We start from the raw sequence: 12,537 nt of genomic DNA on the forward strand, positions 1-12,537 counted from the left end.
TAAGTTTACAATCAAGATGCATGAGAAATAAACAAACCAAGACACGTTAAATGCTACTAGGAGTACTCCTGAATCATAATTTACAATTTATAAACTTTGGAAATTACAATATTTACACTATATTTACAATATTTACACCAAATTGAAAATTTGGGATTTACAATATATACACATTGTAAGTTATGATTCGGAAGTGCTCCCAGTAGCATTTAAAGTGTCTTGGTTTGTTTATTTCTGCTGCATCTTGATTGAAAATTTAGTATAGGTACCATGTAAAAATTTATGTTGGATTTTACAAATGTTCAAAATATATCGATAAAAACTGACTTATCGAAAAATTACAAAGAGATAAAAAAGTTTTAAAACATTTTGTTTAACTAATGGTACCACAAAAATAATTAAATTGGAACGTACACAAATAATTAGGGGGCTTTAAGGGAAAAAAGCCCCATAAAATTTGTATGGGGAGCACAAATTTCACTTTTATTTTTTTTTAAGATGTTCGTGCCATAAGAATGCCACATGTATATTTTCAATAAAAAAATTCTAATAGTTTTCAATGTATTGGAAAAAATCGATTTTTGTTTTGTGACTTCAAGGGGCTATAACTTTTTTTATGTGCATATTTGTACTAAGGTAAGTTAGATTTAATCGAACCATTTTTGACCCCAGAACATGTGTTTTAATTCATGACGTGTATTCTTGTTACACCCTGTATAATTAAATTTGTCCCAACTTACCCTTCTACCTAATTTGTCTGCAGTAGGTACGACTGTTTTAAAAATGACGCCCTCAATCTACTTAGAATTATTTGTAATTAAAATGAGGTTAGTGTAAGTAAAATTTTTTTTTTAGTTTTTTTTTTAATTTCCCTTTCTACTATCTTCTTCTACTCTAAAGTCTAATAAATTAAGTTATAAACGATTTTGTAGTTTATCACTAAATTTCGTACATTAAAACAAAACTTTCATTAGTTAAAAATAACCCATTTTACCCAATTAGTACAGTTTATGAAGGTAAAAATCAACTATTACCTCCGATTTCGGTGAACTACCATCGATTTTCATGAAAATTGGTGAGTGGTTACATGATACCTCAAGAAAAAATCCCACAAATCGATAGATGGACAAATTCTAAGCAAAATTTGTTATATGAAGATATTAAAGATCAAAGATTTTCATTTTTGTGAAAAAAATGCCTTTAAAGCGGTTTTTCATAAATAACTAAAAAACTTACAGTTTTTAAAGTTTTAAAAAAAGTTACCTTTACCAAATTTGAAGCTAATGAAAATTTGAAAAAAAAATGCTTATTTGAGAAAACCTTTTATTATTAACTCAAAGTAAGTTATAGCTCATTGAATGTATATTTTTTTGGTGAGTACTAAAATTTAAGTATTTAAGCTTAAATAACTTAATAATGTATGCGTTTTAGAACGTATACTAGGTACCTAAACACTTCTCAAAGTACTCAGAAATACCTATCAAATGAGTTCCAAAAGAAATTGATAGCTCCAAAAATATTTAAAAATAACAGTGTATTAAATTAAATCTATTAAATCTTTATTTTTTTGAGATAAAAGGATAAAGCGCCTACGTTACATAGTTCTCGCAGTAAAATTTAAGCTTTAAACGTTTCTATCTCGGTTATTTTATATCCTTCAAATAAAAAAAAAACGATCTTTGTAAAAAACTCAAATTTCGTTCTGTATTATTGTTTATGCATATAGATTATTTTTGGAGTTATTATCAAAGAAAAATTAAACGAATATTTAAAAAATTATGATTTTTTAAATAATATTTTTTTCTTCAAAAATATGCATCCTAAACCGGTCAAAATTTTTGAGGTCATTACTTGTGCTAAAGTAAAGCATAAGTCTGATAGGCATTACTATACATTTTAATTTTTGTGGAGGTATCGTATGTTTATTTTTAACTTTTTCCTAAAAAATTTGAATACCTACTTCTTATCGTTCGGTATGGAATTTTTGCGAGTGTAAAATCGTACCTCGGAAATCGTGACGCGAAAGGTTACCTTGTGGTTACCTTTACGATTAAATACAAAATACGAAATATTTTTCAAACTTCATCAGTACCTAATTAAATTTTTCGCCAAATTGAAAAAAATATTGGTTACTTTATTAAAAAGGTTAGAAGTAGGTATTGGTTAGAAAAATAATTTAAAGCTTTATGTAACTTTATATTTACTTCATTTAAGTAGATGTGTGTAAAACGTTTATTATTTTAAAAATTTTAAATAACACTTCTTTTAAAAGTTTCTTAATCCTAAAATAAATTTTATTTTTAACTTTTATGACTTTTGGCATATATATCAAATTAATGACGTCATCCATCTAAGCCTGATGACGTAATCGATGATTTTTTTAAATGAGAATAGGGGTCGTGTGATAGCTAATTTGCAAGGTTATTTAATTCCCTATTTAGTAATGTAAACATTAATATACTTATTTGTACAGGGTGTCTAAAAAATATTTTTTAATTAAATTAATTGAAACAAAAAGAAGAATGTATGCAATTTATTTAATTCAAAATACATTTGATTGCTGTCAGAAATCAGGCAAAAATGCTTATTTTGACAAATACATAATATTTTTTCTATTTTCTGAAACCAGTAAAATGTATTTTGAAATAAATAAATTACATAAATTCTTCTTTTTGTGTCAATTAATTTAATTAAAAAAACATTTTTTGAATACTTTGTATAAATAATTATGTTAATGTTTATATGACTGAATAGATAATTAAATAACCTTTCAAATGAGCTATCACACGACCCTAATACTTATTTAAAAAAATTATCGATTACGTTATCACGCTCAGATGGATGACGTCACTAGTATGATATATATGCCAAAAAGTCATAATTTAAAAATAAAAATCGAACTGTTTCGGGATTTTTTTCCAAAATCACCCAATCACGAGAAAATGAATTTATTCCAACTTTTACGTGGTCACTGTATACAGGGTGTCCAGAAACTCTACCGACAAACGAAGACAAGAGATTCCTCAGATAATTTTAAGACAATTTAACCCAATTCACCTAGTCCGAAAATGCTTCCTAGGGGAGCTAGAGCTCTTTGAAGATGGCGCCATGTAATTAGTTTTTTTTAAATACCTCCAGAACGCTTCTATTTAGAGAAACGAAAATTTGTATACATATTTACTTTCCAGAAATGAGTCGATTCAATCCATTTCGAATTTCTAGTACCGGTCATAGGCGTCCGTTTTGGGTAGGGCAACGGTTATTTTATCGCATAACTTTTATGTCTTTAACTTTTAAGCATTTTTGATACTGGATTATTAAATTGTGAGGTATTCTAGTACTAAAAGGTACTCTTACTTTAAGTCGGTAGGACACACCGTTTTCTAGAAAAATCGATTTGAATGTTTTTGGTTTTGGGAATTTGAAAAAAAAAGTTGAAAAAAATTAAAAAAAAAAACGATGTATTTTACCAACTTAAAGCAAGAGTAACTTTTAGTACTCGAATATCTCATAATCGAATAATCTAGTGTCAAAAATACTTAAAAATTAAAGATAATAAAGTTATGCTATAAAATGATTGTTGACCTACCCAAAACGGACACCTATGACCGGAACTAGAAATTCGCCATTAATGAAATCGATTAATCTCTGGAATATAAATAAATGTACCAGCTTTCATCTTTCTAAATATTTTTTTTTTGAATCTTCTTTTTTGAAATTCAAAGAACGAAAAATTTTCAAATCGATTTTTCTAGAAAACGGTGTATCCTATCGACTTAAGGTAAGAGTACCTTTTAGTACTAGAATACCTCGCAATTTAATAATACAGAGTCAAAAATGCTTAAAAATTAAAGACAAAAAGTTAGGCGATAAAATAACCGTTGCCCTACCCAAAAAGGACGCCTATGAGCGGTACTTGAAATTCGTAATGGATGGAATCGATTCATTTCTGGAAAGTAAGTATGTACACCAATTCTCGTTTTTCTAAATAGAAGCGTTCTGGAGGTATTTAAGAAAAACTAATTACATGACGCCATCTTCAAAGAGCTCTAGCTTCCTTAGGAAGCATTTTCGGACTAGGTGAATTGGGTTAAATTGTCCTAAAATTATCTGAGGAATCTCCTGTCTTCGTTTGTCGGTAGAGTTTCTGGACACCCTGTACATATTAAATAAAATTAAATCTAATCGAATGGAATCGAATTAAATTGAACCGAATATGATCGAATATGTAAGAAGTATTTAAGTATTAACTTTTGTTGGCACTCCGCAAGTGCCACGCTCTAATTCTTTTTATTTAATTAAAAATTTTTAATAACAAATTTTGATGCTATCAACTTCTTCTGGATCTCATTTGATAGGTATTCTTGAATACTTTGACAAGTGTTTAGTAAGTATCTTTTTTATAAAATGCATCGTTTTCCCGTTATTTAAGCTTTACATTCAATTACCTATAACTCACTTTGAATTAATATTAAAGCTTTCTCAAGTACCCAAGCAATTTGTTCGATTTTTTATTAGCTTTAGTTTTGGCAATGGTAATTCTTTTTATAAAAACTTATAGTACATATTTTATCTATTATTTTTATGAAAAAATAGGTTTAAAACTTTGAACTTTAAACTCAAAGTATTGATTTATTTTAATAACTTGATACATATAACAAATTTTGCTTAGAATTTGTTCTTCAATCGAGTTATATTTTTTTAAATAAAATAATTTTCACTCACAAGAAGGGGTGACATAAATGCGAAAGTTGGGTTACTTTTCCACGTTACTTTTGTTTCTTGGGTTATCCTCTTAGTACTCACCAATTTTCATGAAAATCGACGGAGGTTCAGCGAAATCGGAGGTGAAAGCCTTCAGTGACTGTACTAAATAGCACTTATACAAAAACGTAACACATCACAAATTACAATATTACAAATATATACAAAAAGTGTTAGCTCTGTGTAGTGTAGTGTTTTGAGTGTAAGTGTGTGTACAAACAGATAGAAACAGTGCCTTACTAAAATCTAAACAAAAAAGTCCACTAATGAAATGGGAATATATCAAAAAAAGCTTTCTATGTATATTTGTCAGAAACAATTATTATTAACACCAAAATACACATTGAACGGCAAACATCAAGACTTACTTTGGCATTCTGCTTTAGATACTGTAGCAATAGCTATCAATAATATCACTGAAAAATAAAAAGCATACGAAGTATTAATTTGTTTGATGCCGAGGGTTAAGCTGAGCTTCTTTTCAAATAATTTTTTAATCGATCTCGTTTCGTTTCCTTCTTAAGGCAATTCAACCACATTAAGCATGATATTTGTTCCACGGTTTGACCACAAACAAAAATTATCACTAGCGCAATGCTGTTTAAAAATAAATAAAACTAACATTACAAAATATTACCTTATAAAATATTTCAGACTTTAAAAATACACCTAAGGGTTATAAACATTAATCTTATCTGCCTGAAACCTTATATTTAACTAACGAGAAATCTACAGAAAACAGAAACACTATACAGGGTGATTGATTGGTGGGGTAAAGCTCAATAAATCCGCTATAGTAATAGATAGCAATACAAGTTAATAACAAAAATTTTAGCCAACTTTGATCTTCACATTACAAAATTAGTTAGAATGTTACAGGGTGTTCGATAACACAGTGGCAGACCAAACTTATGTTTTTTAAATGGAACACCCTATATTTTATTTTAAATTCGAAATCCTGTTAACTTCTCCATCACAAAAATATAAAGGTTTGTTATGTTATACAGGGTATTTACAAAGTTATAACCAATTTTATTTGAACATCGTAACAAGTTCAACTCAATGTATAAATAAAAATAAGCAAAACAGCAATGGTTTATTGATAAGAATGATTGATATTGCTAATTTTCTTTATATCCAATACAGGGTGAGTCAAAACGCAAGAACATTATTTTCTCAGTAATTTTAAATGGAACACCCTGTATTTTATTTCACTATTGAAAAGTACCATTACCGTACTTTAATTTTTAGATAACATTCCCTGTCTAAATTTATTAGTTTTCGAGATATTTTCATTTTTCAATGGACCAGTAGCGTGGCCACCCAAATCACCGACTGATTTTTTTTTGGGTTACGTTAATAATGAAGTTTGTAAAATACCTCCAACAACAAGGGATGAGATGAAAAATAGAATACAAAGTTAGTGTATTTCGATGTGTTAATTTACAAATGCTTCGTAGAGTACGTAGCCCATTCAATGATCGTTTTTAGGCGTGCATAAATGTGTTAGGAGGTCATTTTGAACACCTTATGTAATTAAATATTAGAAATATTTTATTAAAAGTAGCTTCTAATTTTTTCAAACATGTTTTTTTGCAAAATGTATTACTGATAAATTATTTTTCGTTCTTTATTTGTTACATTGTTACATTTACATACAAAAGTAGTGTTTAATTGTCTTCACAAAATATTGTATTTCGTGTTTGTGTGTTTTTTTGTAAAATTTATTGCTAATTTTCTTTCTTTATTTGTTACATTTACATAAAAAAGTAATTTTTAATTGTTTCAAAAATGTAGCATGTGGTGGTTGTGTTTTTTTTTGTAAAATGTATTACTAATAAATTATTTTTATTTCTTCATTTGCTACATTGTTACATTGATTACCGGATTGATAATCAGTAATCGTCAATTGTCAATTCAGTCATGGCTTACTTAAAATTTAGATAAATTTAGACACCTAAAATAATTTGCTCTGAAAAATGAAAATGTCTCGAAAACCAATAAATTTGGACATAGGGAATATTACATAAAAATTAAAGTATATGTATATGTTATTTTTCAATAATTATATAAAATACAGGTTGTTTCATTTAACATTACTGAGAAAATAATGTACTTGCGTTTTGACTCACCCTGTATTTGATATAAAGAAAATTAGCAATGTCAATAATTCTTGAAAATTTTGACAATAAATAAAAAAAATATGGCCTTAATAAACCATTGCTGTTGTGCCTATTTTTATTTATACATGGAGTTGAACTTGTTACGATTTTTATACAAAATTGGTTATAACTTTGTAAATACCCTGTATAACATAACAAACCTTTATATTTTTGTGATGGAGAAGTTAATAGGATTTCGAATATAAAATAAAATATAGGGTGTTCCAATTAAAAAAACAAAAGTTTGGTCTGCCACTGTGTTATTGAACATTCCAACTAATTTTGTAATATGAAGCTCAAAGTTGGCTACAATTTTTGTTATTATCTTTTATTGCTATCTATTACTATAGCGGATCTATTGAGCTTTATCCCACTAATCAATCACCCTGTAGATATCTTACGCCGGAAAGCAAAATTTTGGCAATAACCTAAAATATTAGCCTTCTACAATTTGCAAGGTAAACGGAATGATAAATGATGGACATGGGGGAATCTACAATATACATTCCATAACTCGTCTATTTATTTAGGTAAAAACCAACGAATTTTTGTCTTCCTGTACACAAAATGTGAGTAGAACTAAGCTAATGCCAGAAGCTTAAGATTTAATTTTGTTTCAGAGACCACCACGATCCGTTTACGTACGTTTATTCCTCTTGGAATCGTCAGAATGGCCCGTAGTGTGGTCTGAATTAAAACTAAATCCAGCTGTCCAGTAATATAAGCAAGTAATATGAAATAATTTGCTAATAGACGCAATAGCAGCATCTATATTTAACATTTAATGTATTAAAATATAAAAAAAATAAAATAAAAAATAATTTTATTTCAAGAAAAAATCAGTTTACATGCAAAAAACTTAGATGCTAAGTACACGATGAACATATTGTTTGTGTGTGTACTTATTCTATTTATTATAATCAATAAAATTAATCTAATGGAGGTAACTGATTATTAAGAAAACAAGAGAAAATTCACTTAACCTAATAAAGATTTACAAAAGACTATGTCTATGTTCTATAAAGTTTTACATTATTACTAGAATATGTTATTTATTTTTTTATTTTAATTTACAGATTTACAATTTACGTATTAATTTGCAGATACACATAATAACACTTATACACATAATAGTAGGGGATACCTAATCCTACTATATCCTTTATTATTCAACATTTACAGTAAGTAACAAAATAATGAAAAATGAACTGCAAAGAGGGTATCACCCTTCATATTCACCATAAATGGTATCAAAATAAAATATCTGTAAACTTACGATAAAAAATGGCAATGGGGCAATGATTTTGGGATTAAATCACAATTTTGAAAGAAGATAATATATGATGTCAGTACGAAGGCACTTAACTTATCTACTCTAAAGGGGTCTAGGAAAGTTGGTTCGTCGACGGAAAATTAGTCGACAAACAGTTGGTCGAATGCACAATTCATCGAATGTACAATTCGTCGACGAACATTTGTTCGAATGGATATTTCGTCGACAAAATTTTATTTTTATCTTTAGGATAAAAGGATTATTGGTGACACCCGACGGGTTATTGGTTTTTATTTTGTTAACTGGAATATTGGATTACTGGTAGAGAGCAAAATATAAACCGATATTTTAATTAGTAATGTTGTACCGTTCTTCTTTTTGGTGTCGGCGCACTTGCGAACGGAGCATTTCCGGACAAGTCAAATTTGGGGGGCACTTGCGGACAAGACGAAATATGCGAGATGCTGAGGTTAATAAATTGTTAGGGAATCGAGGCATTTTCGTATAATGTTTTCGACTGCAAGAATCAGTCGATATAAAAAAAAGGTAAAGACATCGTAAGAATAAACTTCCCTTCTGACTTTATCCAAGCTTAGGACAGGCTTTTAAATTGATTCTTATCAACATTTTAGACTACAGCACAAATAAACAACTTTAAACAAAATTTAAAAAAAAAAAATCAATAATATCCTTCATTTGTCACCATTATTCCTTTTGGGTCTTTGTCGACGAAAAATCCATTCGATCAAATGTTCGTCGACGAATTGTACATTCGATGAATTTTGCATTCGATCAACTGTTTGTCGACCAAATGTTGTCGACTAATTTTCAGTCGACGAAGTGTTCTCGACCAACTTTCCGACACACACCGACTCTAAAGCCATGATCCAGAAAATATTGTATGGCGGCTGTTGACCACATAGCACACAAGTATCTCAAACATGACACACCTAAGTTATCCGATATCAATTAACGGAATGAATAATTCGACGAATTCGAAGAGACGAACAAATAAAACGCTTAGTTGCTGATGTAACAAAGAAGATGATATTTCTCGGTAATTGATTTTATTATGTTGTAAGATTTTAAATTTTCCTAATTAACAACCCTCAAAACTTTTGATACTGCTGTACCCATAACATTTAGTGGAGCGTTACTTCACCTTTACGCATTTATGTAGGTAATTATGGAGAAAAGTGCAAAATCACGTATATTATTATATAGCAGCGTAATATAAATTCAGCTGCATTTCCCTTTTTAAGCACCCATTAAAAATGCCTATAATGCCACTCAATTTTTAATTAGTCTGACGATAGGTTATAAAATAACCGAACGCGTTAATTTGAGTCATTCTTAGTTCGTCGTCATAATGTCAGCCGACGTCAAATGATTGATACATCAGCACAGTTCCGTAGCGAAAACCCACGTTTGTGGCAAGTTTATTTATTATTTTTATCCCGTTCAGTTAAACATAAAATATATAAGTTTATTTCCTAGTATTGGGTTTCAATGCACGTTTCAATGTATGTACGGCTAATTACTGAGCCTGTCCTTATAAATTATTTTATCAAATTACCGTTTTTTCTGCCAATAATAAAAGAGAGAAAAAGTAGTGGATAGTTCACAATTAACACATTTTAAGAAATTAAAGATTAACCTTAAGTTAAAGCACCACTTGTATAAATTATTACCAAGTGGCCAAAACATCATATAAACGTCACATGTATATTATTTTTCTTTAAATAATTATTTTGTTCCAATTTATTTTGATTTTACTCATTTGTTAACGTTCTGTTTTGTTTCTTCTAAAAATAGTTGCCACTTAACTCTTCTATCAACTAAACATTTTTTAGTCTGTTTTCTTCAATCTTAATTTTCACTTATTTCGATTCTATTTTCATTTACTCTTGGTACATCCCCCGTATTCAAACTTCTGCTGCTTACATCTAGTCATATAAAATATTTGGACATCTTGGATGTTAGCGCACCCTAATATGTCTGTGTAGATATTGTCATTGGATCCGACCGTCACATGTAACACCGTTGCCGTATCCTCTATTTTTTCATACTATCACGTTACAATTTCTTGTGATATTATATTTGTGTGTGAAATGTATCATTTTTGTGTATTTTAGGTATGTTCTAATATGTTATGTATATATAGGTTTTTACTTGATTATTTTAAATCATTGTGGCGTTTTATTATTCTATTATTCTTGTAGGTATATTTAACATTGATTGAAATTATGAAAGAAATATATAGAAAACAGCATGGCAACACTGTGACGCACAAACATAAAAATTCAGCCACATTCAGCTGTGCGTTACATAGGGTGCTTTAATAACCAAGATGTCCAAATATTTGACTGTTGGCAACTCTGATGTCCGGTTTCTGCCATTTCAGTTTCGCTTTACAGTGATGGAAGTGGCAACGTTTTTTTGCATCTTTTCTGTATTTAAAGTGGAGATTTATTTTATAAACCCATTTATATCGTTAAATCTAATCTTGGGATAAGTTGACAATTAAGTTTAATATTCTACAAGTATTCAGTGCCTTTTTATAATTTATACCACGTGGAACAACCAAACCACGTGGTACACCACACATGGGACACAGCATGGCTCTCTACCATGAGGAAGCCAACACCTACCTGACGACTATATAACATTCAGTTACATCCAAACATTCAGCTTACGTCCAAACATTGAGCTATATCCAGCAACCACAATGAAACTACATTCAGCTAACTGAACACTGCACTTCACCTTACATTCGGAAGTGACAGAGATATATTTTGCCATAAGCATCACTTTTTCAACCTTTTTTGTAAAAGTTTAGGCAATATATTTGCTTTTTGGTTCATATTGAATTCATTTCTCTATGTACAATATATATAACTAGTTAATATAATCTTTTAATTGTCCCTGACAAAATTTATTTTTGTTCACATCTGTACTTATGTAAGATAAGACTAACCTACACCTGAGAGACAGAGTTAGTTAACGAAGCCTAAACAATTAGCTGTGTTACAGTAGCTCCACCCCTGTACATTGGTTGTTATATTGTTACGAGTATAGTATTGACCGCCCAATTTCACTTTAGCCTTAATCTGCTTAATTAAAAAGAGATAGCATGATAACAAAGACAGAAAAGAATGTCTCACCGCTGAGAGAAAAGAGCGTCTCCCTAGCCTGGCCCATCAAAACCAATGAGTACATATTTCAAGGTAAGAGAAAAAGGAATTTTGGGCAGCCTGTAAATATCCTTATCTATAGATGCATATAAAATAACAGTTTAATGCAAAGGCGTAGCTAGCCCCACATGGGCCCCTTATCAAAGTTTGTCGCGGGGCCCTTTTCCACGACTGATATGGGCTAGTGCTAAAAAAATGTTAAACAAAAGCAGCAAAAACGCTTGTATAGGTTAGAATAGAAATATACTTTTATATTTATTACCACTGAAAGTTTTATAATTTTATGGACAAAGATTACCAAGAGAATGAAAAAAACAACAAATACAGTTGCATGAAGAGTTGCAATATTTGAGTTGCTCCAAGTGATACTCGTATCATCAGCAAAAAGAAAAATGTTTCCATCGATTTTTAAGTTAGTGTTGTCATTTATAAAAAGACAAGAAAAAGTAGAGGGCCCAATACTGAACCCTGTGGTACCTCACATACATTGTATGTGAGACTAAATTCAGTATTATTTGCTCTAACCAGTTGTTACCTCGAATTCCGTAGAAATCTATATAATACAATACTTACATAGATAAAGAATAGATTACAGCAGAATATACCCAAACAATACGCACTGTTTCAAAAATATTCAAAGGTATAGCGATTAAAAAATTGCAATTTGGCATTATACATTATACAGTGTCTCACACTCAGCCAACGGTGAATGGACAATGGACTATGAAAAGTAGCTTGAAAACAAAAAAAGCTCTGTAGTTATGGAATAACCGCGAGCGGCGGCAAATAGATATACATCACATAGGTATATACAATTTATAATAAGATAGATAAAGAATCCATAAAGAAAATGTAGATATCCAAACAATACACACTGTTTCAAAGCGTTTTAAGAGTGAAATTGTATGGAACTTTTGTCTCGACATGACGCGCCGAGGCGACTGAATGTCGGGGGCCCCGTATAATAATTGATACGGCTGATACGGCGGTAGCTACGCCTCTGCTTCAATGGATGCTTTATTACTTTTTCTAGCGAGCTAGCATTATCTCGTTAGAAGAGGGCAAAACAAAACAGATGGGAAATGTTTGCCAGAAAATGGGCGAGAAGAATATTGACATGGTGCTTATTCAAGAACCGTGGACA

At 30.0% G+C, this 12,537-nt stretch overlaps 1 protein-coding gene across 2 annotated transcripts in view; it reads right to left on the reverse strand.

Annotated features, from left to right (window-relative positions):
- The window catches only part of LOC114331135 (protein quiver), an 84,431-nt gene that overhangs the window by 52,206 nt on the left and 19,688 nt on the right, over nt 1-12,537 (reverse strand). Inside the window, exon 2 of one of the 2 annotated variants that reach the window (XM_028280613.2) lies at nt 5,133-5,180. The exons of the other annotated variant lie outside the window; for it this stretch is intronic. Coding sequence (XP_028136414.1) covers nt 5,133-5,180 — 48 coding nt within the window. The remainder of the gene's footprint in view (nt 1-5,132; nt 5,181-12,537) is intronic. 2 annotated transcript variants of the gene reach the window in all.

This window comes from Diabrotica virgifera, chromosome 2 (assembly GCF_917563875.1).
Source record: "Diabrotica virgifera virgifera chromosome 2, PGI_DIABVI_V3a".
In the NCBI taxonomy this organism is placed as follows: domain Eukaryota; kingdom Metazoa; phylum Arthropoda; class Insecta; order Coleoptera; family Chrysomelidae; genus Diabrotica; species Diabrotica virgifera.